The sequence below is a fragment of the Dermacentor albipictus genome, chromosome 1 (assembly GCF_038994185.2).
Source record: "Dermacentor albipictus isolate Rhodes 1998 colony chromosome 1, USDA_Dalb.pri_finalv2, whole genome shotgun sequence".
NCBI classification, from domain to species: domain Eukaryota; kingdom Metazoa; phylum Arthropoda; class Arachnida; order Ixodida; family Ixodidae; genus Dermacentor; species Dermacentor albipictus.
The window spans coordinates 502,335,600-502,363,040 of NC_091821.1; the positions used below are offsets into that span (position 1 = coordinate 502,335,600).

Here is a 27,441-nt window from a genome sequence, read left to right on the forward strand (position 1 = left end):
CGATTCCCGCAGTGCGCGGGATCTGCGTAAGTGTTTGTATGCCACATTAGAGCAAAATGAGGCCCAATATCCCAAGGAAACGTTGAGCCAATTTGTCGAAAGGCATTTTTCTTCTGTAGAAATATGACTGAACACAAAGCTTCCATCGCATACCGCAACACTAGCTAACATTATATCTTACGTTGCAACATCCGCGAGGAGGAAGAAGAATAAGTAAAATATTATCCATAATTTAACTATCTCAAGTAGGCATCTATACGTCGCATCTTTTACAGAACGCGAGGACGTGGCATGTGCAGCGATACACTGTAAAACCTGCAGTGACCTCGTGGTTGACTGTAGTGATCTTTCTGTAGAGCCCGCGGATGTTTTATCAGAGGTAAAAAAATCGTTTGCGTTCGTAGAGAATATGTAGAAGTAGTGGAAACATTGTTTTTGCGGATTTGTTAATTCCCAGTTAATAAAAAGGTGTATATTCTCTCTTGAATTATATCAGTAAAAAACTTGAACGCACTTTGTTCTGTAAATAATCAATGCTTTTAATGTATTCCAGTCTAAAACATGCAAAAAATGATTACTTTCCTATTCGCACAATTTAGTGGTTTGGCTGCAACCGAAGATGTACTGATATATATGAAAGCCGCGACATGAAAATCACGCACGTATCGACAACAAAAATGTATCAACAATCGCAGAGCTGAGTAAACACCGTCGATGCAAAGGAAGCACTCAAACCGGTCGACCGTGGTCCCACCGGTCGACGGCGACGACGGCACAGCGAGGCACGAAACTGACGCGCACCATGTCCGCGTCGGCCGGACACCTGAAAAGCTCCGCGAACTCGACGACGTTGCGCAGTGGTACGTTGACCCGGTAGTGCGCCGGCAGCCAGTGACCGCGGTGCTCCTGGTAAACCTTGTCTGCCGCCTCGCAGTTGTCCAGGGCGTAGTACACGAAGAAGAGCTGGTCGACGCTCAGCTCAGGAAGCTGGGCGAACCGGAAGTCCATGTTCCATGTACGCCGGATCTGCAAAAGTTCCTGGAAGCAGAGTTTGTTACAAAGTTTACTTAGCCCCTTGAGACTATATAGTGAAGAGCTCTTTGACAAAGTTTTTTAGACAGTTCTCATTGCCAACTGGTCTCTTACGAGAGAAACCTACCTCTTTTATTTATCTAAACAAATTGGTAAACGCATAAGCTCACGGGGAGGTTCGCATTCGTTATCTTCTGTGTCGGATCACGCTGTTCTGTATCGGAATTTGAAATGTACCTCTGCCGTCGGTATTCTGTAAATGCATGTGACAGATGAAAAACTGGTCGAACTACATTGGAAACAGCTGGCAAAGGATGAAATAACTAACACACGGTGCGCTATGCATTTGCCGCTTCAAGCTGAAGCAAAATTCTTTTGCGAATTGCTTCTGGTTTAATTGTCAAAATTATAACGGTGTGGAGTCTATGGGAACGAATATTCGGACTGAAGAGGTAAGAGGGCAGGCGGTGCTGAAGCTGTTCGGTGACGTCGGAATCGACCGTCCTTGCCAAAAGTTCCAAAGCTAATGCGGGCGCGATTGGGCGTGTCCCTGCACGATGATAGCGATTGACCTCTTTATTTGCGTTGCTAAGCCCCAGGACATGCCATGATAGGCACAGGTTGAGAGTTTTGATCCTGAGCGTCAAAGTAAGCGTGCTACAAAAGCCCTGCCACAAGCGCGGTCGACAAATTTTGTCCATCGCGGTGGAGCTTCAAAGCTTTTGGCAAGCGTTATACAACGTGATGTACCATCACATGGACTGTCAAATACCAGCGTGGCTGTGCATGTCTCTTCCACGCTCGTCCTATTTTTTTTTTACGCACTGGTATTTGACAATCATGAATAACCACTTAACTGGCCCGTATTCCATCTCTGGTGAAGTTCATCGCCTGGAACTCGGGCAGTTCACAGCTATTGCGTTCTCCTTTTGGGTATGATGGCACGTATTCAGTTGCTGTCTGCAAAAAGCACATTCAGGCAGTAGCTAACACGAGAACTCCAACAACGTGTAGCGTTCTTATAGCAGAAAGGTGGCTATGGAATGTGAAGCCCAATTATTATCTTAATGCGCCAACTTGCTGGGTTAATCGATCTTCACTTCGCCCTCTTTATAACGTCTGCAGAGCTCCGTGTTCTGCTTTCGCAAGTTACAGAGCGTCCTTCAAAGAACGAATCAATTTTCGAAACTGCCTTTCACAATTAAGACACCCTGATGCGACTGAAACTGCGACTGTAACTGAAACAAGAGGTTTCTAGCTATGCCATCCACCGAAATCCCTGGGTATGCTTGCTTTCTTTACTAATTAGAAGCCGCATCTTTTTCCTCCCTCATGCCTACTCCCCGTTACAGCCAGTGGCTTTCGCCATGTTCTCAAATCGCCCAGGCGGGTCGTCCACGGCCGTGTTTACGTAATGGTAGCAGTTGATGAATGTCAAACCCTGAGCAAGAACAAGGAAGTGAAACGTAGTGCCGCTAAGCCCGAGAACCGATGTTTGTGCAAACGGTAGTCAAGTGCACAACCAAAAGCAAGGCCTCTTTCTTTACCGGCTCTCGGAAAAGCGTCGACCACGTACAACGGGTTCATTTGATGCGGTCCGACGCATAGCCGACGAATCAGGAGCTTCACACGGCTCTCACGTGAGGAGCCCGCGGCGTCCCGATTGCATGGGTGACCCTAGCCACTGCCTCGCAAGACGAGCAGAATCTTTCGCGACTTCGTCTAGATGCTCCACGCCCTGAGTGCTTTCACTAGCTCTTCGCGCGCAAAACTAAAACATTTAAAAATATTGTGAGCGCTACATATGCCTGACTTTCAACTTCATCTCCACATATCATCATTCATTGTAGATCTTCATCATTATATATCAGCAGCAGCAGCACAGCTTGATCCTCGCGGTAGTAACACGAGCTCGGCTGGAGTAAAGCGGCTCATTACAAGTTGTGGACGGTGCTTTTCGTTCCCCAGTACCTCTCGCACGTTCTCACTGGAGCTTCGCTCGGGTCCCCACATAACACCACCGGCCATGCTTGCTTCATCGAATACAGGCATATCCGAGGCCGCTGCTCCGCTGCCGCCTTCACCTTCCGTAGTGACCATTAACAACCGCCAGCGCGAACCCCAAGTCTTCGCTGGTCTCCGTGGTGATGACGTAGAGGACTGGCTCCAAAACTACGACTTCATAAGCGACTTCAACAAGTGGAACAATTCACAGAAATTATGAAACGTCTCATTCTACCCGTCCAATGTCGCGAAAATCTGGATTTGGAACCATGAGCCCGATCTTCCTGACTGTGACCCCGCTTTACTCCGGCCCTTCTCTTCGTGCAGCGAACAACGCTGTTATTCGTGCAATCGCGCAGCGTACTGTTCGTGTGTCCATAGATGGAATTCGTCACCACATTGTTTTTGCAGTATTTCGTGAGTGTACCCACGAACTCATCATGGGTTGGGACTTCTTCCGCGTCCGCTTCTATCTCTTGTCATCAGCCCCTCATACAACTGGTTGCCATCGGCAATTCTCTTCCTAACCACGAAGAAGGCATTCGTCTCGTCACCTCTTCCGATTACATTCTTTGGCCATCTAGAGAAGAGATCATAAGTGTCAACTCCTGCAACATTGTTGATAGTGACGTATTCGATCTAGGCTACGGCCATACCCTATCTCGAGGGATTCTGATTTGCCCTGGCTTTACACGCTTCTCTGAAGGGTCTGTCTTGCTTACCGCCTTTAACCAAACTCCCGAGCCCCAACTGTTGCCTCGTGGATCAACTGTCATTTGCGCTGTTGGCACTAATCCCGCTGCAATTGTCACACTTTCGACAATGCTACCCGAGTCAAGATGCTGCCAAGTAATGCCTCTTCCACACCATTTGTGGGAACCATGAGCCCTGACATAACGCCGGCCCAGAGACAAGATCTCCTCGTACTATTGAACAAACACCGTTCCTTGTTCTACGTCAATTGTCTTAGGTGTGACTACCACCGCGACTCGCCGCATACAGAGTGATGACGCCCGCACTGTTCAGCGGCGCCCATACCGCGTGTCTCTTACAGAGCGCAAGATCATCGAGAAAAACGCATCAGAAATGCTTAGACGAAATATCATACGTCCATCGTAGACTCCTTGGTCCTCCCCAGTTGTTCTAGTGCAAAACAAAGACGGCTCAAGTGCGTTTTTGCGTGGATTACCGTGCGCTGAACACAGTCACGCGCAAAGATGTTTACCCCATGCCGCGGATAAGCGCCGAATATCTTTCTAGCCTTGACTTTAGATCAGGCTACTGGCAAATACCGGTTTCCGAATCCGGCAAAGAAAAAACAGCGTTTGCTACCCTTGTTGAATTAATCTCAGCACAGTCTCGGATCGAAGAAGAAGAAGCGGCTCCTTCCTGGAGAGAGCCCGTGCTCACGAGCACGTGCAGCCAGGAGCTACCTGAACGGAAAAGAATAAAAAAGAATGCCTGATGCTTTGAACCTCGCCTCTTGTCAGTGAACCGTACGCCATCTTAAACTTTTGGTGCTGAAAACCCGGGATCTACTACCGGAGACCACGGAAGGCTATGACTGAACTGACCACGAGGGAGAGGCTGCGATCGAAGCGGACGTCGAGGCGATCTCTGAACACCAGGCTTATCAACGAGGCAAGACCTCTTCTCAGCGATGAAACAGCCACCTTAGATCAGCTCACCACTACTTACGGACGTCTCAAGCTGAAGAAGATCAACGAGGAGCTAGAGAGCCACATAGTTGATGAAGAGTTTGAGCAAGAATACAACACCGTTGTGGAATACGAGGACTACTCTACCAGCGTCAGCGTCATGAGTGAGCTGCTTAGCAAGCGAGACCTTGTTGTCACGTGATCAGCACCGGAGCTTCGGACTTCATCGACAGTCAGTACAGCGGGAGTCTCTGGAGCCAAGCTACCCAAGCTTACCATTGCCCCATTTGCTGGTGGTTTCTGTCAGTGGAACGACTTCTGGGAACAATTCGACGAGATGATTGACCACAATGGAGACCTTACAGCCACGGACAAGTTTAACTGCCTGAGGTTTTTCCTAAGAGGCGACGCAGCCTCAGCTATTGTGTGACTGCCTACAACAGAACTTCAGTTTGGCCTAGTTGGTGTGTACTGCATATCATATTGACCGCAAATAAAGACGTGGACAGCGGAAAAGAACCGCCCGTGTTGTTTATATATGTGTTCTCTTCTGCTGTCCCTGTCTTTATTTGCGGTCAATATGATGTGCTACAACAGAAGCTTGCTACAAGGACGCCATCGATGTACTGAAGAAACGCTTCGGCGATAGAACGAGACTCGAACAGGAGCACTTATCCATGCTTCGTACTTGGCGTTCGGTCCGTTCAAGTGACCCGCCAGCTCTCCGCAAGCTGTACGACCAGATCGTCATCAACATCCACGGACTGGAGACCCTGCAGGATTGAGCAAGGTGTCCTTTTCCAGAATGTTGTGCGACCTGTTGCTGCGGGCTTTACCACACGATATAGGGGTACAGTACCACCGGCCTTGCGCCATTCGAGCGACAAGTGATAGCAGTAATGCAGCGTCTATCACGAAGCTGGAACGCCTAGTGAATTTCCTGTGCATCGAGTTGGAGAGCTTAGAGAAAAGACAGTTTGCGAATCCAGAAACAGAGAATGCGCCAAACAGATCTCACCATTTTCGTGGGTCGAAACCCACGTCTTCAGTTCTCTACAACAACACTATGAAAGTACCTGAGAAGTGTGTGTTTTGTAAGTCGAGTCAATATTCCACAGAAGACTGCGCACTTGATCTCCCACTATCGCAAAAGAAGCAAATTTATCAGCAGACATGAGGTGCTTTCCATGCACGACTAAAGGTCACAGGGCGTGTGATTGTAGATGCAAGGTTACCTGCTCTACCCGCCAAGGACGTCATGCGACGAATGTGTGTGATCCGCAAAAATAAGCCAGAAGACACGGGAGAACGGCAGGACAACTGCCAGAATACCAACAAGAAATCCAAACACAAACACGACTGTGTGTGCATCTTTAGTGAAAGATCTGCGTACCATCGAGGATTCATCGACGAGCGTCCTTCTGCAGACGTTCCGAGCTTGGTCAGTAACAGACGTCACCTGTAAATACATCAGAGGTGCCATAGACGGAGGCAATAAGCGCACATTCGTCACAGAATAACGGCTATCACGACAGCTGAAGTTGCAGTGTGTGGGCTCTACCAACATTGCGCTCAATACGTTTGCAAGCAAGTCGAATCGAGCAGCGGAGAAGCGGCGTGTTGTGCAGCTACGTCTGCGGAGCCAGTTCTCAGATATGGAAGTTACCTTGCAAGCGTTGGAAATTCCACGCATATGACAAGATATCGAGGCAAGTACAACCAGCTCACCGTTTGTCGCGGGAATTCAGAAATCTGGAAAGGATATTGCTGATCACCTACTATACGAATCTGTTGACGGGGAAGCAGGCATAAGCGTTCTCATTGGTTCTGACCAAATGTGGACACTGATGACGAGTGAAGTCACTTGATGCGAGTGCAATGACACACTGATAGCTATGAACTCTAAGCTAGGGTGGATGTTTCAAGGCAAAACCAACTGCATGGCATCAGATATAACAGTTTTGCGGATCATGATCTGCGTACTGAAGACGAGTGTACAAGAGAGCGACAAATTCCTCCGCTCATTTTGGGAACTCGAGAGCGTGGGAATATCAGACGCCGTTGACAATGAGAGCGAGCTCTCGCACAACAAGCAAATCGCAATAACAAAACTTTGGAAACGCATCTCCCGACTTTCGAGCAAACAAGGACCTTTAGAGACGTATGACAACACCATACGGGTGTACCTGCGGGCTTGACATGCGGAGATTGTTGAAGGGGCACCCCTGGATGAAGACGAGTGTACAAGACGAGTGTACAAGAGAGCGATAAATTCCTCCGCTCATTTTGGGAACTCGAGAGCGTGAGAATATCAGACGCCGTTGACAATTAGAGCTGGCTCAGTCCAGTAATGATGAAATTCGAAGAAATCACCACTCCTAGGGACGGAAGGTACGAAGTGATGTTACCCTGGGAGGAAGAGGTCGAGCTCTCGGACAACAAGCAAATCGGAATAACAAGACTTTGGAAACTTATCTCCCGACTTTCGAGCAAGCAAGGAACTTTAGAGACGTATGACGACACCATACGGGAGTACCTGCGGGCTTGACATGCGGAGATTGTTGAAGGGACACCCCCGGATGCGACAAAGATTTATTACACGCCGCACAGGGAAGTGATCCGAGAGCACACACTAACCACAAAAGTCAGAAGAGCTTTCGACACTTCTTCGCACGCCAAAGGGTGCTTCTCATTAAATGAATGCCTCGAAAAGGGTGAAAACCTGTACTAGGATCTGGCGAAGATACTATTACGCTTCAAAACGCACCGTATAGCTCTGCTAGCCGACATTGAGAAGGCATTCCTTCAAATCTCAATCGCAGAGAAGGATAGAGATGCCTTTCGATTCCTCTGGTTCGGAGAAAAAAAAGCGCTGCGTTTCTCCGAAGAGGAGATTCAAGAGTGACGGATGACGCGAGTGCCATTCGGAGCAACACGTAGCCCCTTCCTACTGATGACAACTATATTCCGTCATCTAAAGAGTATGCCTTCAAGCAGAGCCAGTACCGCGAAACTTCTCAGCGAGTCATTCTACGTAGATGATTTAGTGGTTGGAGCAAAGTCAAATGAAGAAGAACTTCAAATCTGCCACGAAGCCAAAGATATTATGCAGGAGGCAGGAATGACGTTGAGGAAATGGACGACCAACTCATATGGTCTGATTAACGCATTGGAGCATGAGGAACAGTCGGCAGGCAAAGAACTCGCTGCCTTCCACAAGACAAACGTGAAGGTACTTGGAAGCACATGGAATCCGTGCACGAATACTTTCACTTTTTCTTTGAGGGGCCTTCTCGATTTTATGAAAAAAAAAGATGGTAACAAGCGGTTTGTTCTTAAAGCTGCTTCACGCATATTCAAGCTACCTGTGCTACCTACCTTGTGCTACCTGGAAAATCAGCAATAATTTTGATAAAACTGTTATAAAGTCTTTTACTGACAGACACATGCCCGTATGTTTTCATTATATATGTAACGGTGTACCACTAGCACGAGTTTTTCAAAAATATTTAGGCGTCATTTTTACACCCAACTTGTCTTGGTCCAAACGTATAGATTACATTTGTAGTAAAGCGTTAAAAGATCTTGATTACATCCGCCGGACTTTGTCTGCTGCTCCTAGGGACACTAAATTAGCAGCATACAAAACACTGATTTGCCCAATTTTAGAATATGCTTCCTCCGTATAGAACGGATATAAACAACGTGAAATTAATTGTATTGAATCGGTCCAGAGGAAGGCTATTAGTTTTGTTTGCCGTCACTTCGACCGGGAGTTTCACCGTCAGCTGCTCTTGCGGGATCAAACCTCCAGTTTCTTTCTAGACGGCGGCACATAGAATCGCTGAAGATTTTCTATTCTCATAAGAAATCTCTTTGTCACCTATCAGATCCCTTCCTTTTAACGCCTGCTTGCCCGACTTCAACTAGAGCTAATCATGCCTCTAATACCAGACCACTCCATCCTAGCACTAACACTTTCAAATACAGTTTTTTCTCCCGCATGATTGAACAGTGGTATTTCTTACCTACCGTAGTTCGTTTGCTACCCACCTCTCAATTTTTAAATGCTATTGCTGACGTATAGTTCCTTTACATTTCTCTATTTCTGTGCTCCTGTTTCTGCATATCATAATTAGTTTTACTCGCATGTACACCCACTCCTAGCAAAGCCCTAACGGGCTGCACTATCTATCAATAAGTTAATTAAATAAATAATTAATTCATAACAATACACTACGTCATATATACTTTTCACTGCTTCCGCATTAATATCATGAGTTCCTATAGAAACATTATTTTTTAGTTGTGATTCTTGTTTCTGTATCTCACAAGAAATTGGTGGCTCGAAACACAGTGAATTTGCCGAACAATCAAACAGGTGATGAACAGGGCCTGGACCGGTAGAGGTGACGTAGTTATTAGCACATATGAAGTAATCATTAAACTTATTTGAAGAAGAGGCACTGCTATAAACCGTTTCATCGACATTTATCTCGTTTGGTATTGGCACGTGTACTTAGCTTTATCGGGCGACCACGTTTCGCCGCCTAACAAATGATATCGCACAGCGCAGGACGCGCCTGCATGTAAAAGAAGTTTCTGGAATGTTATCGATGGTTCCATCCGCTGTCTTTCACCGCAACTTGTGTAATCTGATTGCATATATGCGCGACGCGAATAGTGTAGAATTGTGTGGAAGACACGCGGGTCCCAGTGGTTAATCTGGAACATTCGACGACTGATCTATAAAAGCCGACGCGCTTGACACGCTGATCAGATTTTCGACGATCGCCGACTGTGTTCGCCGCTTTCGTTGTGCTTTAAGTGTAGCCTATTTTGTGGGCACAGGTTCGCCCAATAAAAGCTAGTTTTGTCTTTCACAGTATTGCTACTGTGTTCTTCAACGTCACCACCACGTGACTGTATTGACGGATTGGCATTGGAACGCACTCTGTTAAAAACTTTTGATATTTACTCCGGATTAGGTTTTTCAAGAAACAGCCTGGTATAATATTCTTTCTTAGCCTTCAAGTCAGATCTTCATTTATTCCTCGCTATTTTGAAAGTGTGAAGTAAGTTTATATCTCTACTTTTTCAAAGCTTGGCGAAAAGTTTGTTTTTGTGAAGAATTCTTTTGTGTCTTAGCATATTTATCCAGGGCTTTCTCGACTTCTTTTGTTTTGTACAATGAGTCAGTGGGAAAGCAATTTCACATATCGGTAAAATCTTTTCATGAATATATCGTAAAGAATGCTGTGGTTTGTTTTCTTGCATGTTCGAGACCAGTCCAACTGAAGTGCTTATTTGTGAAAATGGCTCAATGTGCCTCATTAAATTATCTGTAACAAGAATGCTGTTTAATTATTTAACTCATGTTTATGAACGGAAAATCAGCGAAACGCAAATCAATACTAGTTCCGCTTTTTTTAGTTATTCCTGACGGTGCCGTAATTACCTTTCGAGAATTATAATTTGACAATATATCAGACAGGTCTCTGGACGCTGCACTACATGATCGCCTAATCGCATGTCGATGCTAAAATCACCCAGTACAACAAGCGAGTTATCAGTGTTAGCAATTCATTGGACTGTATCCCCAATTTACGAGGAAAAGTTGCTGATCGTTCCGGATTAAAGATTAAAACTGTAGATTAAAACTACAAGTATGCCATTTTATTTAACAACCTAAACTTCATATCCAACGTGTACCGTGGGAAACTCTCCAACATAAGGATATCCATGCCATCACGAAAGTGAGGTACCTCCTCCCTTACGATTTTGTGTGCAAATTGACACGCTGGAATGTCCATATAGTGTGCAGTGGTGTGTCAATTTGTGAACCAGCACGTCCCTGTAAACGTTATAACATTAAATTTGTGCTCTAGGGTGCTGAGGTAAGCATCATCATCAGCTTTGTTAAACTTCTTGTATTCAGACAATATCGAAAATTTCCTGCCCTATGTACAAAAAGAATATCCAATAGTGTTTCTATATTGTTCAACAATGTGGTATACATAGGTATGTCGGTTACATTCTTTGTTCATTTTTCATTTCACCAGAAGCTTAGGGACGTTTCCCACGCATTGCAAGACGACCTAGTTTCTGCCTGTGTTTTCATTTCATGAAGGAAGAAAAGTATCTGAGGAGGGGGCTCTGCGCTCAATTTTCTCCAGGTCGGGTTCCTTTCTAAAATGCAATGCTGCTTCCCTGCTTACTCTACAAACCATAACCTTTCAGTCTCTCTGTCACGTGAATTAGTAGCCCATGTTCTTAGTGGTGCTAGGTACCAGCCATAGCAGATGCTTATTGAGAGGTGTCGTGTTGTCATAGAAACGCACATCTGCTTTAGTCTCTCGTAAGTGCCTAGCCTTCTCTTGCCTTTGTTCTTCGCAAGAAAAATCGCACTGTGATCGGTGGCATTCGTCACGTTTGACAGGCAAGCGATGATTTCTTCCATATCGTCATCAGTCAGCGGGGCCAAATCAAAGTGGCCGGCGATTTTGTTCACTTTATGCTGAATATCCTATTTTTCTTCATATCTGACTGCATGGATTTCTACATTAAAAGGAAGCGTTAGTTCAGGGGCTCCTACCTAAATACACGCTAAAGGAGGACTTTTTTTTTACAACCAGTGCATAAACATTGATAAGGTTTGTTGCAATCAAAAGAAAAATACGAAATCTAGGGTCTGTTGCAAATTTTGGATTTAGGTCATCAATATTTAATAAAGATGGGAAAGAATAACAAATTTTCAGAAAACGATGCTACCAAGCTTACAACTCTAACTCAACAATGAAAAATGACATCACAGTTCTGTAAACTACACCGAATATATAGTAGTACCTAATAGTGCACCTAATCGTTCACCTAATATGTGAGAAGTTTTGTAAATAATGTAACAAGTTCCCGTACGATACAAATTGGCCCATCAAATTTGTCCGCTTTGAGCGCTTTAACGGATACAGTTTACAGACCTGCGATATCTGTTCTTGGCACAAAGCTACCGAAATGTAAACTTCCTGCTTCTATTTTTTAAGCTTACCAATGCATGAAAATTTCTTTTACAAGATTCAAGCCCTAAACCTACATTATGCTTCAACAGTCACTAGAATTTAACTTTCCTTCTCAAGTGCAAAAAATTGCATTAACCTTTTACTTGCCAATGTTCCAAAATTGCAAGATACAAAAGCTCATTTTTGTGTCCTTCCACATTACATAGCATTTCTTAATTTTTGTTTTTACATGCTCACTACTGCTTGCGGAAATCATAGCAATTCTAATTTTTATTATCACCCCATTTAGAAGCTTTCAGTAAATGTTTGCCAACAGGCATATTTTCGTTTTCATCACCGCCACACGATTGTTACGTTATTTCGCAGGAAATTTTATTGTTGCAATGAACAAAGCAGTACTTAAATACCGGCAAACAGTTAGCGCTTACTCGACAGAAAAAACACTAAGTACACTCTTACTTTCATCTTCGAGAGTTTTAAGCGAATGTTCCTCTTTTGGAACATTGGTATTTGACGGTAGCAAAAATAGTATAGACCGACGCCCGCGCTTGGCTGGATGACCTGGCTGGATTCTCTGACTTGAATCCCAGGATGACTAGGGAATACGAGCGACTGCGCGAGAACCGGCGCTTGTTTACTGCAGAGCACGAAAGACGGCGGAAAAGAGGGAAGAGCTTTCCAATAAATGTGTGACGTGGCGGTCTACCCATGCAGATGCAAGGACAATGCAGTAGGCACAGATTTCTCAAACCACCTCAGCCCATGAGCCCGTTTGGACTACAACACACTTTCCACGACGTTAAAACAAAGTAGACATTCCTCAACCATATTTTATCAAAAATTACTACGAAGGCATGAGGGGAATAGCTGTTATGGACCGCCGCAGCGGCAGCTGTCGCCCAAGGCTTAGAAGCAAAAGACTGATGACATAACCTTTTCCCCAATGGTCTGAACGTGGCTTTCGTCGGATAATGGCTTCTTCACTGCAGTCTTCAGAAGGGAACCGATGCCGCTATGACGCATATAGCTTTTTGATGGGACGTCGCCATGTCCTCGCTGCACCTCAAGCAGAAACTGACAGTGTGACCTGGGCCTCGGATTTGTCCCAGTAGTGCGGATAAGAAAACTGATGTTCGCTCTATCATCTCAGCGACGCAAGAAAGGTGCGCAGAGCGCAATAAAAGCACGACCAACCAGTGTCAGCAGGGCAGAACGCGGCTGCACAAGAAATGCTTTGTAGCTTACCATGGCTGGTGCAGCGCTCACTGCCATACAGGCAGCACGATGAAGGAACGAATTTTGTGAGGAATTGTTGCGACTCTAAACTTTTCAACGCCCCAGTAGTAGCTAAATACTAGTCTTGCGTTAACAATAATAAGCAATCCCCACTTTGCCACCAAGAAAAGTTGTTCCAGACAGCATTTGCATTTTGTATATGGGAAACGCCAAAGTTCCAATAAATTGAACATGCGAGAAAACATGCTTAGTCATCCTAAATATGGCTATATTTTCATGACAGTTAATTTAGATGTGTGCGAATTATCATCAATTACAGTTTTCTGCTTACCGCTTCAACGTGCTAGCTTTAAAACGTTAAAATTGGCCCATTGATTATCTCTGAAAAGCGTTTCTGTGTTTTCACATGTATCTGAATAGACGGCATCGCAGTTGGGCCTGAGCTAACGCTCTGTCTTAAGCCTTTCATATTGTTCTAACTCATTGAACTGATGGCTTAACTCTGCAAATTCACTTTGTGCTGCAGAATTCTCTGCATGCTCGAAGCGGTTCCTAATTTCTCTGATTTCACTGTCGTGAACTGATAGCCTTTTTAGAACTTCGTCGCATTTATAGGACTGTCTTTTGTTCACTTTTGACTGCGTTCTTTATTTCCACAAGAGACTCGACTTTTTCTAACAGATGCACCAATGCATCCGTTTTGTGTCCTGTTCTGAAGGTGCTGGTTTCAGGGCAGAAGTGAGACTTGCGTGTAGAGAAGCTTACGAGCATGTTTCGCATTCGCGTTCAGGCAGAGTGCCATCCCCTTTCTGCTTTCTATAAGTTCTCGCTGCCATGCCAGAACATCTGCCGAAACGATAGCTTAACTCGCAACCGTTACAGTGATAAACTGGCCCGTTGTCAGAAGCAGTTCGGAACATACAGGGCATAATTCACGATCATTAGCCATGTCTGGTTAAGAAACAAATTCGTCGAGTCACTGTCGTGTAATTTCTTACTGGCTCAGCCACAGTTAATATTCAATCAGGTTAGTCTGTCCAATTAGCTTATGGTGCCACCCGAAAATGCTTGTGAGCACCTGAAGAAATATCTTGATTAACTCGACTTCTTGAGAAGCAAGGTATCCAACAACGCAATGATTATTGTTCATAAATATCCTATCGTAAAATATAGCAAGAAAGGTTGCTTGGTTGCGATCACGGAACACCGATAGAAAAAAATGGGGCGACTTTGCAAACGTGAAGTCGTGGAACAAATCTATCTCATTTTAATAAGAAAGCCGATGCAGCAACTTATACGGGTCATCTTTTCAGACAAACTTTAAAAGATAAACATTGTCAAGGATAAAATAGCGCAATGCAAAGCACAGAGGGCAAGACAACACGAGCGATCTGTGTCCTTTGTATTGCACTGTTTATTCTTCATAGTGTTACACCAACCAGCCTACGCTTCTGCACTATATTGGAGCGTAAGCACTACGCACAAAAACCAACGTGGCTTCCAATACAGAACTTTCTATGTGACCAAGAAATGCGATGTGCGTACTTTTAAGTGTCTTTTTCTTGACTTTCCTCTCTTTCTTTATAAAAATGAAATTGGTCTTCCAACAGAGATTGACCTCTTATTTGGCACTGAATGAAGCACACTAACATTTGCTTGCAGAGCGATTTTTTTCAAATTAAATGACAAGCGATGCCTATATGAAATGTTGGCATGCTCAGCGGTTGCTCCCAGAAATAGTATATAGTAGTAGTAGTAATAGTAAATATAGTAAATAGTAGTAATAGTATTTACCCTGTACATAAAAAAAGCATTACGTTGCTAAAAAGTAGCTCCGCGGGTGTCATTAGGTTTAGCTCCTATATGCACATCGACACCGGCATTCACTTATAATGTAAATAAGATCTGCATGCCTGGAAAGCTCTGAAGGCCAGCTGCACTGCCACTGTCTGCTGCAGGAAAGCACCACGTGCCGTCACCGAGTGCGGGGCAACGGCCGAGTGGCTGAGGCCAGCAGGAAGCTGCCGTAGCTCCCACTCGAAGCAGCCGAGCAGGTCCTCGAAGCGCCGCAGCAGGTCATCGCTGTAGCGCAGCGACGGCTGGACGGCGTCCCTGAACAGCAGCGCCTCCACGACGGCTCGATAGAAGCGCACGGCAAAGCGCGCGAAGTGAAGCGAGAAGTGACTCGTGTTAGCAGGCACGGACACGTTGAACAGCGCCGCGGGGATATGCAGCCGCCTTCTGGGGGCGTCGTAAGTCGCTGTAGTCAGAAGCTGTGAGCGCCACACTGGCGCCATGTCACCGCTGTCGCTTTTCGTCAGCAGCCTGAGCATTCTTCGCTGGCGTTCTCGCGACACGGCCACGAAGAACTTCACCGAGCTGTCGCCCGCGTACGAGGTGAAAGACGAGGGACAGAAGGCGCTGTCGTTGCTGCTCGGCGTCGTCGCGAATTCTTTGAGGAGGTAGCGGGACAAGACGACAGCCATGTCGTCCATCCAGGCAAGATACTCGACGCTGCGCCCAAAGCTGGTCACCAACTGCGAGAGCTTGTTGGCGACGATGCCACCCGAGGCCTGGAAATATTGGCTCGATACCTTCGCGAAGCATCCAGGCAGCACACGTTCCACGGCCACCAGGCACAGCTGACCCGTGTTCGACACGTCGGGAAGAGTCCTACCGAGGACGCTCTTGCTGAAGAGCTGGCGGAGGAGTCGGTGCCTGTCGAGGAAGAATGGCGCGAGGTTGATGAAAACCAGAAAGCCCAAATAGTTCATCACAGCTCGCGGCGGCAATTCTCGAAGTGCTGCGACTAGGTGTCCCTGAAGAAAATCTGCCGACTTGAGCACTACCTTCGTTTCCTTGCCGAGCGAGGAGTCATTGCCAAACGTAGCTCTCAGAAGATCGACGACGCCAGGGTCCATGTCCGACAGCCTAACCACGTTGAAACCACGCATACCGGTCTCCGAAACGGGCGGCTCAAGGGGACTGGCGCTAAGGCGAGTGATGACTTGCATGACTTCGTCGACGAGCTGCTGGTTGGCTGAACGCGCGACAGCTGCCATGGTTTCCACGAGCGCGTCTTGAAGCATGTTAATGACACCAGGCCGGGCAGCATCGTTGCATGAAAAGAGAAAAGACGGCTTTTTTAACCCTATAGCCACCTTGGTCGGGTCTTCCGAGTCGACGGCTACGTGTACGTCTACTAGCGCATTCAGCCCGACGTCTTTGAGAAGCTCACCAGCAAAATACCACACGTCTCTGGCAGAAGCTAACGCGTCTAATGGCCAGCGGCCGATCGTCCACTGCCGAAACAGGTCATCCATGGCTGCAAACGCCCTGCCGGATTGAGTGCGGTCTGTGCACGAGTTGTATAGCTCGAGGGCTACAGTGGCCTGTTTACTCGATACCAGATCGGCTGCCAGGCTATCGATGAGCCGGTCTTGGATGATTGTGTCACTAGAAACTGCGGTGCCAGTTCCAGGGCTCTCCAAGCGCTGACTACGAACCCACTTGTCGCACACGTGCTGGTAGAAATCGTCGCAAGGCCCCGTCGTGCTGCTCAAGACAGACTTGAGCCTTTCAGCTTCTCGGTTGCAGAACTCTGTCGAGCAGTAGTAAGCATTCGCTGGAGGCAGTAGAGTGGTGCCCGGCTCCAGTGGCGCCTGAAAGTGGACGAAATACAGGTAGACGAGGGCAAGGGCGACGATCGTGGCGCACGCAGCCATTGACAGGCAGCAGCAAACGGGTGGTTCAACAACTGGCTTAGTTTGCTCTCTTTTCACCGACGTAACAGGCACGCGCGTTTCATTCTTCGCAATTTCTTTCTCTTCTGGCTCAAGAAGTTTTCCACTCAGGTTGCTATCGTTCTCTTTTTTGTGACGGTGTACATGCGTGTCGCGGCGAGAAAAAATGTACTTTTCGATTTCGGGTTGGAGGACCATCGTAGTCGCTTCGGGAAGACCGTGACGGTGTCTAGGATTTTTGCATGTCAAGCAATAATTGCCTGGGCGGAATTTCTTTCTGGGATTGTGTTTCGGATTTTTGCAGTGATGAACTCGCTTGATCATCGCTTCTTGCCCGACTATGTCTCGCTTCTTAACTACATTTTCGCTGAAGCTTCGCACCGGTGGGTTAGAAGCACAAGCTTCGTCGACCCAGTCGAAGGAACAAGAGACAAATTTGTGCGGGAACACCTGAACCACGAAAGAGTCATCGCTTCTTAATTTGCCCGAACTTTTATCATCTTTTGCAGAGTCGGTGGAAATCTTAAGGGCTTCTCCCACCTCCGGAAGCTCACTGCGACCACCTTTGACTGTCAGTTCCTGGTGGGTTTGGTGTGAGTCCGCACGACCAGTATTTGCAAGAGCAATGACGTGGACAATCGGTAGAGGTTGCATGTCGAGATTTCTCCCAGGCAGCTCGCCCTCTGTAGTTTGCGAGTTTCCTTTCGTCAATTGGCTTCTGTGGCTCAAAGAAGTTGCAATAAAGCGCTGCGACGACATGCCGAAACGTGGCGGCCGCATGGTACTGCGGACACCTACCTCGCCTGTGATAAGAAGCTGATTAGGAGCTTTCGTTTCATCTGAATCCCCCACAACAGCTCCGCGCTGACGCACTTCCTCTTCCCTTAAGGTGTCCCCGATGGAGGTAGCAGCGGGCAAGTCTTTCGGCTTTTCACTTTTCCTCCCGACGTTGCCTTCCGAAATGATCATTGTGGCAATGTCTGCTGAATTTTTTGTAGTGTCCATTCTACGCGGTTGTTTCTGTTCAGTTGCTTCTGTTGTTTCTAGTAAATCTTTCGTGACAACAAAGCTTGGAAGATGCATTTGCGGTTCCTGTAAAATGTCCTTGTTGGAGGTAGTTGTAGTGGGCTTCTCAGCGAATTCAGCCTTCCGGCCCTTGTTCGCAGTGCCGCTGACAGAGACTGTCATTGCGGGGATGATTGGCGTTGAAAGCCCCTTTTCCTTTCTAAACAATCTCCCCAAGACAGTAGAATGTAGCAGACACATCCCTGTGTTTTCATGGGCATCTAGTTGACCCCAAGGAAAGAGCACAGGTTTGCTCCCGCAAGGCGCTACACGCGGCTTCTCCCATGTGCGCTTCTTAAAAGTGGGACAACTCGACGTTTTCATTTCTGAGCCTAAGCCAATTGGATTTTCACAGTTGGGCGAGTTTTTCTTGAAACCTGAATTTAAAGTGCACCTGCGGCTTGACAGGGAAACGCTTTTCGTAAGAATATGCGGCTCTCGAGCACTAGTGCTATCGGGTAATGTCACTTCTTGAAGGACGTTCTTGCTGGTTTCTTTCGGAACAATGTCTGTCGCGGATTGTGCGGAAATGTGGCCTAGACTGCGTAGCGATAAAAGGTCCAGTGGCAAGAAATGTGCCGGCATTTGCCTAAAACTTGAGCGAGCAGGCGTGCTACGGACGACGTCGCTCAAAGAAGTCGAAGTGGCCAGGGACGGACTCGGGTTGGTATTTTGATCAAGTGGCGGCGCACAGATCTCAGTCCAACGCGTGTCGGCGTTCTGTGTCTGTGCAGTTCTAGTGCATGTGATTCGTGCTTCACTGGTTTGCGTGTTCGTGTTCGCAACTTTTTGTGTGGGTGAGTCCGTGCTAGAATCTGCCTGTGCGCTGTACGTCACGAGCGAAATGAGGTTCGATGATTTCTGCAATCCAGGAACTGCCGTATCGAAATATTTGTCAGGTGTGAGTTTGCCACCACTGGCTGCAACGTTTGGCGGGGCGCTTTGAAGCGGCTCGCCAAATTTGACTGAATGACACCACGGGGCGAACGAAACCGCAGACGTGGCACTGGTCAGTGTCAAAGCAGGAAACTCGGGCGCACCTACAGTCACTGCCTTCAAGTGTTCAGCGTATGCAAATGCCTCGGCACTGCAACGAGGTTCCCACTCTTCTGTATGGCCTGAACACTCGGGGGCATCACGGGTCACGGCTAGCTGTTTGACAGGCGGAGAAACAACTTCCAAGTCTCGTAAATTACATTGAGTGGCTTCAACTTCACTTTTGGATTCTAGTGCACAAACTTGGTCCACTGATTCGCGCTGGTCGTTAGAGCACGGCGTCGTTTTATTCTTGAAAGTTATCTCCTCGTTTTTTCCACACAGCAGCACAGTGCAAGAGTACGTCCTTGCTTGCTCTTGTTCTGTGCTTAGAGTTCGCGTGTCGTCAAAAGCACGAGCGGCGTCTGCATTCCTTGGTGTACGATCAAGTGCGTTCCACCGCCCTGGAAACAAAGCCGCGGCGAGGTTCCTTAGCACTGTCGACACCGGATGGGCAGAGCGCAACTCGTTCACGGAGCTCCTCACAGCAGCGGTCGTCTTTGTGGATGAACCCGCATTAAAGCGAGACAGGTCGGAAATTCTGGCCCCAGACCGCCTTAAGTCGTTGGGACGCTCCTTTTTTTGTGGCGTGCTTTGAAAGGTGTAGGTGACATTCGGGCCGTGGTCATCACATAGGCTTATCGGAGAGGTACCTTTTTTTGCATGCTCCATTTTTCTGACACGAGCATCTTGAGGGAGGTCCCGTCTGCTTTGCTGGCGATGTTTCTCGGTCTCTCTCAATGCGTGGCCATGGTAGCGGAAGCCTCCGGAGCACTGCAACAGGATAAAGAAAACGCGGCTGTTTATCTTTGCCAAAAAATTCAGGCACGTGTATAGCATACTTATCGGGCCAGCTTTCGTGAATACGCTCCGTATTTCACTAACGCAAATAGGGGCACAGATGACAGGGCTTGTCCTCGTACAGTTACTCTGTTGTCCGTATCCATATTTGTGCTACCTGAAGCTACAGCTTACTTGCACAGCTAAGACTTTCTCACCGCAACAACCCGGCCTACCATCGGCGCAAGAAAGTGTAGGCAGCGTTGCATCTGCGCCATGATAACTCACAACCTACACCTGCGGTGCACTTAAGTGAGGGCACTATCTCACCCACGCCCTAGGGAGGTGGGAGCTGTAATACTGGGTGATGCATTGGCATACCACTGCTTTGCAGCCGCTTGCCGGGACCATGAATGCGTCTGTGTTGTGCCAGAAACAACCAGTGCTGCATCAAACGGGTGTTGGTCGCAGAAGAAATTTTTGCCCTCCGAGGAGGCTTTGCAATTTTAGAAAAAGTTTACATGCACACACCAGCGTGAATAACACGTCATCTTGAAACTTGGTTCTGAGGTTGTGTGACCGACGCTTGCAAAGAGCTGGTGATGTGCTAGTCATAGCGATGTTTGTAGTGGGAAAGCTGCCTTTCGTTGTTTCCTAGTGGCGTTGTGTAGTTCAAACATTGGGAGCATTTGTTGCGATTAGCGTTTTATTCAGGGCCTGATTGATTGGTATAGCGCTATGATCTAATCATCATCAGCAGCAGCCTATTTATGTCCACTGCAGGACGACGGCCTCTCCCTTTGATCTCCAATTACCCCTGTATTGCGCCAACCAATTCAAACCAGCATCCGCAAATTTCCTGATTTCGTCACACCACCTAGTCTTATGCCGTCCTCTACTGCGCTTCCCTTGGCAAGTTGCTAGTATTACGCCAGCGTTTTCATGATAGCACGAAGACTCACAGAATCGGCACCTTGGCATGCACACTTTTGGTTGACGTATCAAAAGGATATAGTATTTGATATTACGGAACAAATTGATATTGTGTGCACCTCAATGAGGAAAAACAGAGAAAGAACGGGAAACACTCCCAGATAATTCTTGCGATAGGTCTCTTCTCTAATAAATTACCAAAATTGAAAAAGCCTATATTCAAGTTGACAAACTCACAATCGTGACTGCAGAATGGCCCCGAATTAGCATAATATCCCCTATTAATACTATGTTTCAGTAAAACTTCATTTGGGCCTAGTTGGTACATAATTCTGAACTCAAACTTACAACGCAAACACCTAAGACGAACCACAAAAGGAAGATACGATACACACTGGCGCTGACTAACTTCTTTTTTTAATAAGTCTTTATTTCTGCGTTTAATAGGCCAAGCCTTGCGGCAGAAAAGGGGTGCTCTATGGGGGAAGGGTACCGGTGCTCTCTTCTTCCTCGAGGTGGAGTGGTCCCGATGTCGGCTCTGCAAAGAGGCGGCCCGGCCCTTCCTTGTCCCTGAAAAAGTCCGAAAAAGCACTCCAAAGCTGGATTGAGTCCTCTATCCCGATGTGCGATGGCGGGTCGAGCCACTCCTGCAGGGTGCCAGGTCGGTTCCCGCCCAGGGAGCGTAGTGTCCTTTCTCGGACCGTGTCAAAGGAAGAGCAGCTCCACAGAAGATGTTCGGCCATACCTCTGGCTGGGCATGCCGGGCGCTTAGGGCTCGGGTATGAGTGCGGGTTGATGAGGTGTAGCCTTGCTGGTGACAGAAGCTGACCGGTCTGGGCTCGGCGAAGAAGAATCGCCTCTATCCTGCGAAATGTGCTGGGTGGGCGGCGATATAGTTTCTCACGGTTGGCCAAATGCTGGAGAATGTTGCGGCGGTAGCTCTGTGCGCGGTGCCATGTCTCGGCCCTATCCATAGGGGGCGACGTCGGGTGTGTAAAGGCGGCAGGGGCCCAGGAAACGGAAACGACAGTGGGTCCAGGCAAATGTGCGGAAAGAGCTGCAGCGCGCGCGGCCTCTTGTGCCTTTTCGTTTCCAGTGATTCCTTCATGTGCAGGAATCCATTTGACAATTGTAGTGTAGCCTTCCCCTCGCAGGCGACGGACTTCAGCACGAATGGCCTTAAGAATGGCATAGTCTGCTCCCCCGGGCGTCAGGCGGTGTAGGCTGCTTGCGAGTCCGTATAAACATAATAGGTACAAGGAGCCGGATCCTGTCTTCCTACTATGCGAGTGATGGCAAGGCGTATGGCTATGAGTTCAAGATTAGTGACAGTATGTTTCTCGGGAAGCCGTCGGACTTCAGTGGTATCCGACTCGGAATCGTGACAAGCCACGCCGGCACCATTTGGAGACTGAGTGGCGTCTCTGTAAAGTTGAATGGCCCCATCTTGGGCTAGCTTACATGACACTTTCGCGTGGCGTTTTGCGGCAGCTTTACGCCTTTGTGGATTAGCGGAACTCAAGTTTTTGGTAGTGGCATACCATCTACAAGATCAATAAGTTCCCATAGTGGGGCAGGAGATGAGAGCGGCTCTAGATTCTCGACATTGTAGCCTAATGTCCGTAGGATCTGACAGCCAGCCGCCGTTGTGGATAGACGGACACGCTGGGCGTGCAATTGTGTTCGGCCAGATCCTGCAGGGCATTGATTCTACTACATGCGTGTAGGTCGGCAATAGGGCAGCATTGTGGTAAACCGGTAACCAAGCGCATCGCCTTGCGGTTGATGCGCTCAAGCTGAAGGCATCGGGTCGCGTTAAGTCGCATGTAAGGATATGCGTATAGTACCTTTGATGCGACGAGAGCTAGGGCTATTTGACGGAGCCCAACTTGTGTAATTCCCCACCCACGCGCAGAGACTCGGCGCATGAGGTGTAAGGCCTGATGGCAACTAAGAAGTGTGCCACGAAGCCAGCTTTTGGCTCCTCCATCCTCGACAATTAGCATGCCGAGTATTCTGATTGTTTCCAGCAAATATGACAGAGTCCCCAGATAAGGTTGCGTTCGGCCTCGGCTCGCAGCCGCGGTCCATTAATGACAGCCACGTACTCGGTTTTCTACGGTGATGTTTGCTTGCCACACTCATTAATGTAGCCGTGGACGGCGTTGAGGCCTGCCTGCAGGGCTATTTCTTGCTCCCCAGGGGACCCCGAGTTGGTCCACAGGGTTATATCGTCCGCATACGCGGCATAATTAAGACCGGGTATCGATGTCAGCAATGGTGGGAGGCCTGACATGGCAATGTTAAAAAGAGCGGGAGATATGACAGCACCTTGAGGGACTCCGATTTCATTATGTTGCCATTCACCGAGCGTATCCCCAACCATCACCGCGAATGTTCTGTCCGCAAGAAATGCTTTCACGAAACGGTACAGGTTCCCACCTATCCCCACTGCCTGAAGTCGGTGAAGTATGGTAGTGTGGGGCACGGAATCAAACGCCTTTTTGACATCGACTCCAACCATTACCCGGAGCTGTGCGCTGCTTGGGTATGCGAGAACGTCCATAGAAGCCTTCGGAGAATATCTTGCGCGCAGAGCCCACGGCGAAATCCTACTTTCATAGGAGACAGAATGTTATGTTTGTCCAAGTACCATTCATGTCTACGTAAAACCATGCGTTACATCACCTTACAAACGTTAGACGTTAAGGAAATTAGCCTGTGGGCTTGTAATGACCGACTTGGCCTGCCAGATTTTAAAATCTGTATCACCACAGATTTCTTCCAGGCAGGGGAAAGATCACCGTTGATCCAATGTTCATTGATCACTTTCAGCAGGGCCAGCTTATACGATTTCGGAAGGTTCAGAAGCGTTGAATAACGTACTCCATCCGGTCCCGGGGCGCTATTGTGGTTGGAGTCATACAGTGCTGCCTCTAGTTCATCTAACGTGAAGGGGACGTCGTATTCGTGGGATCTGTCTGATGAGGGGTCCGCAGGCAGGGCACCCACATTTTCTGGTTGGGGAAAGAAGACCTTCCCTGCTTGAATAGCTAGCTCAGCCGGGGAGACGTTCAGTTTCAGAGCTATGCTTCGAGACGGTGAATTTGGTCGCTTGCGTCCGAGGATAGCGCGAAATATGCGCCAGGCTATCGATAAGTTACCTGTACTATTAAGCGAGTGGCAAAGCAGCTGCCAATCTCTGAGAGCGAGTTGCATAGTATACCTCTAAATCACCTGAGTAATGCGAGAAAGCCACGCCTACGACGAGCTGTGCGACCAGATCGACGATACGCCTTGAGAGCACGGAGCCTACCATTCTACAGGCTCAAAAGATGGGAGTCCGGCTTCGGCGCATCAAATTTAACTGAAAGCTTTGTTGTAGCTTTCTTCTTAGCATCGTTAATTTGACTGATGGTCTGATCAAAATGGGTGGGAACGTGATCTTCACCGAGAGCTTGCTGGAATTCATCCCATGAGACGAGCTCCTCTATGCGATGGCGTTGTTGAAGTTCCCGAGATTGCCGCCCTCGAGGTGTCCATGACACCACCACTGGGTAATGGTCGCTGCCCATGACATGTTCAGCCCGCGTCCATACAATTTCTTGGGGATGCAAAACTAGTGTCAGGTCTGGAGACGTATCTTGCTGGCCTCCGTGCTGGCCAAGGCGAGTGGGTAACGTTAGTTCGTTGACGATGGTTGATTTGGCTTTGGCAATGTGCTACCATAGGTGTCTTCCACGAGCATCTGACCGGTGGTAGCCCCCGCATGTGTGCATGGCGTTGAAATCACCCCCAACTATAACGCGATCCTGTGGGTATATTCTTAAGTAATGTGCCGCAAAAGATATATCCACTCGATATGTCGTAGTGCCGAACGACCTGGCATAAACCGAAAACACCAAGGCTTGTTGATCACCGTCTAGAGTGTGCCGCACTCCCACTACCTCGTGCGTCTGCGTGCACCACGCGGCAGTATCAAGCTCTGTGTGGGCCGCGTGTGAGAGGACAAGAGCGCATGCTTGCCCGTTGGCTACTGCAGGCGCTCTTCGCGATCCTGGCCCAGGACGTCGGTGTTGAATGGAAGGGGTGCAATAAGGTTGGTACCCCATTAGATTAGGGCTATTAGTACTAGTCTCCTGAAGTAAGATAGCTGTCGGAAGCGTGCGCATGATGTACAATCTCCTCTGGAGTTCTGCTCGTTTACGCCGGGTTCCCCGGCAGTTCCATTGTGAGAACCGAACAGTAGAATCCGGAGCGAAAATGTCATGAGTTTTCGCACTAGTACCCGCTATTGTTGAACTGGGAGGTCCGCGAAATTGAAGCTAATGAGTGCCCAAGTTTGATCTCCTGCCTTGGAGAAATCTGCGGCGTACCCAAGAGTGGAAGCTTGCGCTTGATAACCTCGGTGGTAACTAGTTCGACTATTTGCCTAAGCTGGTCATTGTTAAGCGTACGGTGCGTGAGTGGTCAGTATCAGGATGCATTTCTGCACCTTGTCGTGTATCGTAGAGGGCTTCAGCATAGGCTTTGTGTACGCGTGCGTACTTGGGTACCGTCACGTGTTGTTCAAAGGGTGTTGTTTGTAAAAATGAAACAGTGGCATTCGTTTGACGAAAGCTCTCAGGTTCGGTGGATCGTTTTCGAAGGTCTTGCCTCTTAGGTTTACACCTACTATCTGTTGTCTTCGGCAGTGGCTGGTTTCGTATCGGAGGGAAGTCCTTTGGAGCAAACAAATATTGCCCCGAGTATGATGGCTGCGTACTGGCAGAGCTCTATTGCGCAGCCTGCGTAGACGTTTGGTTGCCTCGACGAAGCTCGGCTCGTTGCTGACGCTCCTTTTGTCTGGTTAATCGGATACGTCGCAGAATGCCGTTCCTAAGGGTTTTCGTAGCGAGTTCCCGAGCAGGGCACTTCGGGCCTGTGGCTACATGTTGACCTCCACAGTTGCGGCATAGGTGTTCTGCCAGACAGATCTCGAGGTTGCCATGTGCAGGGCGACTGCAGACCGAGTATCGACGTTGGTCGACTACCAACGTCGTGCCCGATTTTGTGACAGGCCTCACAAATGGCAGCTTTAGGATGGTAAGGTATTACTGGTAGGAGAGTTCTGTATAGGTGGATTTTGCGGGGCAGTTTACCCTTATAAAAATGAACGTTAACATTCTTTAGAACTCCTACCAACTTTCTATTTACTTTATTGACAGTCTGTTTACATTTACATTCTAGTAACATTTGTTCATACACAGTCAAAAGACTTCCTTCTTACTTTTGTATAAAGAATATTTTCAATACACTGTTAACAGACTTCCTTCTTACTTTTGTATAAAGAATATTTTCAATACACCGTTAACAGACTTTCTTCTTACTTTTGTATAAAGAATATTTTCAATACACTGTTAACAGACTTTCTTCTTACTTTTGTATAAAGAATGTTTTAAATACACCGTCAAAAGGCTTCCTTCTTACTTTTGTATAAAGAATATTTTCAATACACTGGTAACAGACTTTCTTCTTACATTTGTATAAAGAATGTTTTAAATACACCGTTAAAAGACTTCCTTCTTACTTTTGTATAAAGAATATTTTCAATACACTGTTAACAGACTTTCTTCTTACTTTTGTATACAGAAGGTTTTAAATACACCGTTAATAGACTTCCTTCTTATTTTTGTATAAAGAATATTTTTAATACACCGTAAAAGACTTCCTTCTTACTTTTGCACATAGAATATTTTAAGGTCCCCATCAACATGTATTTTTCTAGCTTTTGTCTCTATAACCACTTTAGTAGCACGTCACAAGGCTCGTTACTTTTGTGTAAAGAATGTTTTACTATACGTCATCGAACTATATTTTTTGTTTGAAGGACATGTATCCTCAATAGGTCCACAGCTCGTACTGTTTGCCGAAAAATATTTAGAATGGGAAGTAACTTGAGAGTTCTTGATAAATTTTTCTAACACACTTTAATGCCCACATATGACATACTCAGGAGTCAAGCTCTTTGTTTTAAATCATAGTCCCAATCCAAGTCGGTAGCGAATTGTTGACGGAGTGCTCCTAAAATGTTTAAAGAAATGTGTTCGTAAATTGTTAGAACTATTCTTTTAGAGGATCTACTGCACTACGTGAGCGTGCGGTGACGTCAGCACACTCCGAGAAAATTTGCTTGCACTACACCACCTGACCGGTGTGATAGCGGACTACTGTGCAGGCCGGGCACCAATTGCAGAGCTTTATCCCGACCTTCGGGCTGGTTAATTAAAGGCCGATTTACGCTTGAGCCGTGACGCGTGCGGTCGTGCAGAAAGCTGTACATTTCACCCACTGGTTCACAAATTTTGGCATACACTGGGCTCGCACATGCAGTGTAAACCGAAATGTCTGTACCAGTCTACGAAATGTGCAAATTTTCACCCGACCACACGCGTGCGGGCAGGCGGGTGGTGTGGCGTGGGGCTGGAGCGCAAATTTGGAGTGCAATGCCACCAATTAGCTTTGCAACGAGATAATCAGGTCAGTGCATTCTGCGATATAAATAGTACGCCCTATGCTCGAACGTGTCGGCATAGTAGTGTCAAGATATTAGTTAGAAAGAATAAAAAGAGCCGAAACTCAGGGTAACACGGCGCTGGAACGTTGCCGCTCAAATGTCCAAAAGGCTGCAAAATACAGGTGCTGCTGAGTGAGAGCGAGTATTGACCTGAGAAGCGCACAGTTCGAATAGAAAGAAAAGCTGAACTCTGTGCAAGTAACACCTTTCTGTGAAAAAATAATTAAATTACCCTTACTGTATAAAAAATGTAGCTTTCTACGCGTTCCTATTCGCACGCTTTCGTCCCTGCCTCCTACTGACGGCTGCTGCACATTAAAGGAAATGGACATTGCATCAAAGTGAAGGCAAAGTAACTATGTCAACTGATGTGCTTTATGGCG

At 47.3% G+C, this 27,441-nt stretch overlaps 1 protein-coding gene across 3 annotated transcripts in view; it reads right to left on the reverse strand.

Moving 5' to 3' along the window:
- Positions 1-518: 518 nt before the first annotated feature.
- The window catches only part of LOC135909344 (uncharacterized), a 74,617-nt gene continuing 47,694 nt past the window's right edge, over positions 519-27,441 (reverse strand). For all 3 annotated transcript variants that reach the window (XM_065441289.2, XM_065441290.1, XM_065441288.2), the window contains exons 2-3: positions 14,860-19,563; positions 519-1,038 (exon numbers count right to left, since the gene is read on the reverse strand). In XM_065441289.2, the coding sequence (XP_065297361.1) occupies positions 730-1,038; positions 14,860-19,563 (5,013 nt within the window). In that variant the 3' untranslated portion in view covers positions 519-729. The remainder of the gene's footprint in view (positions 1,039-14,859; positions 19,564-27,441) is intronic.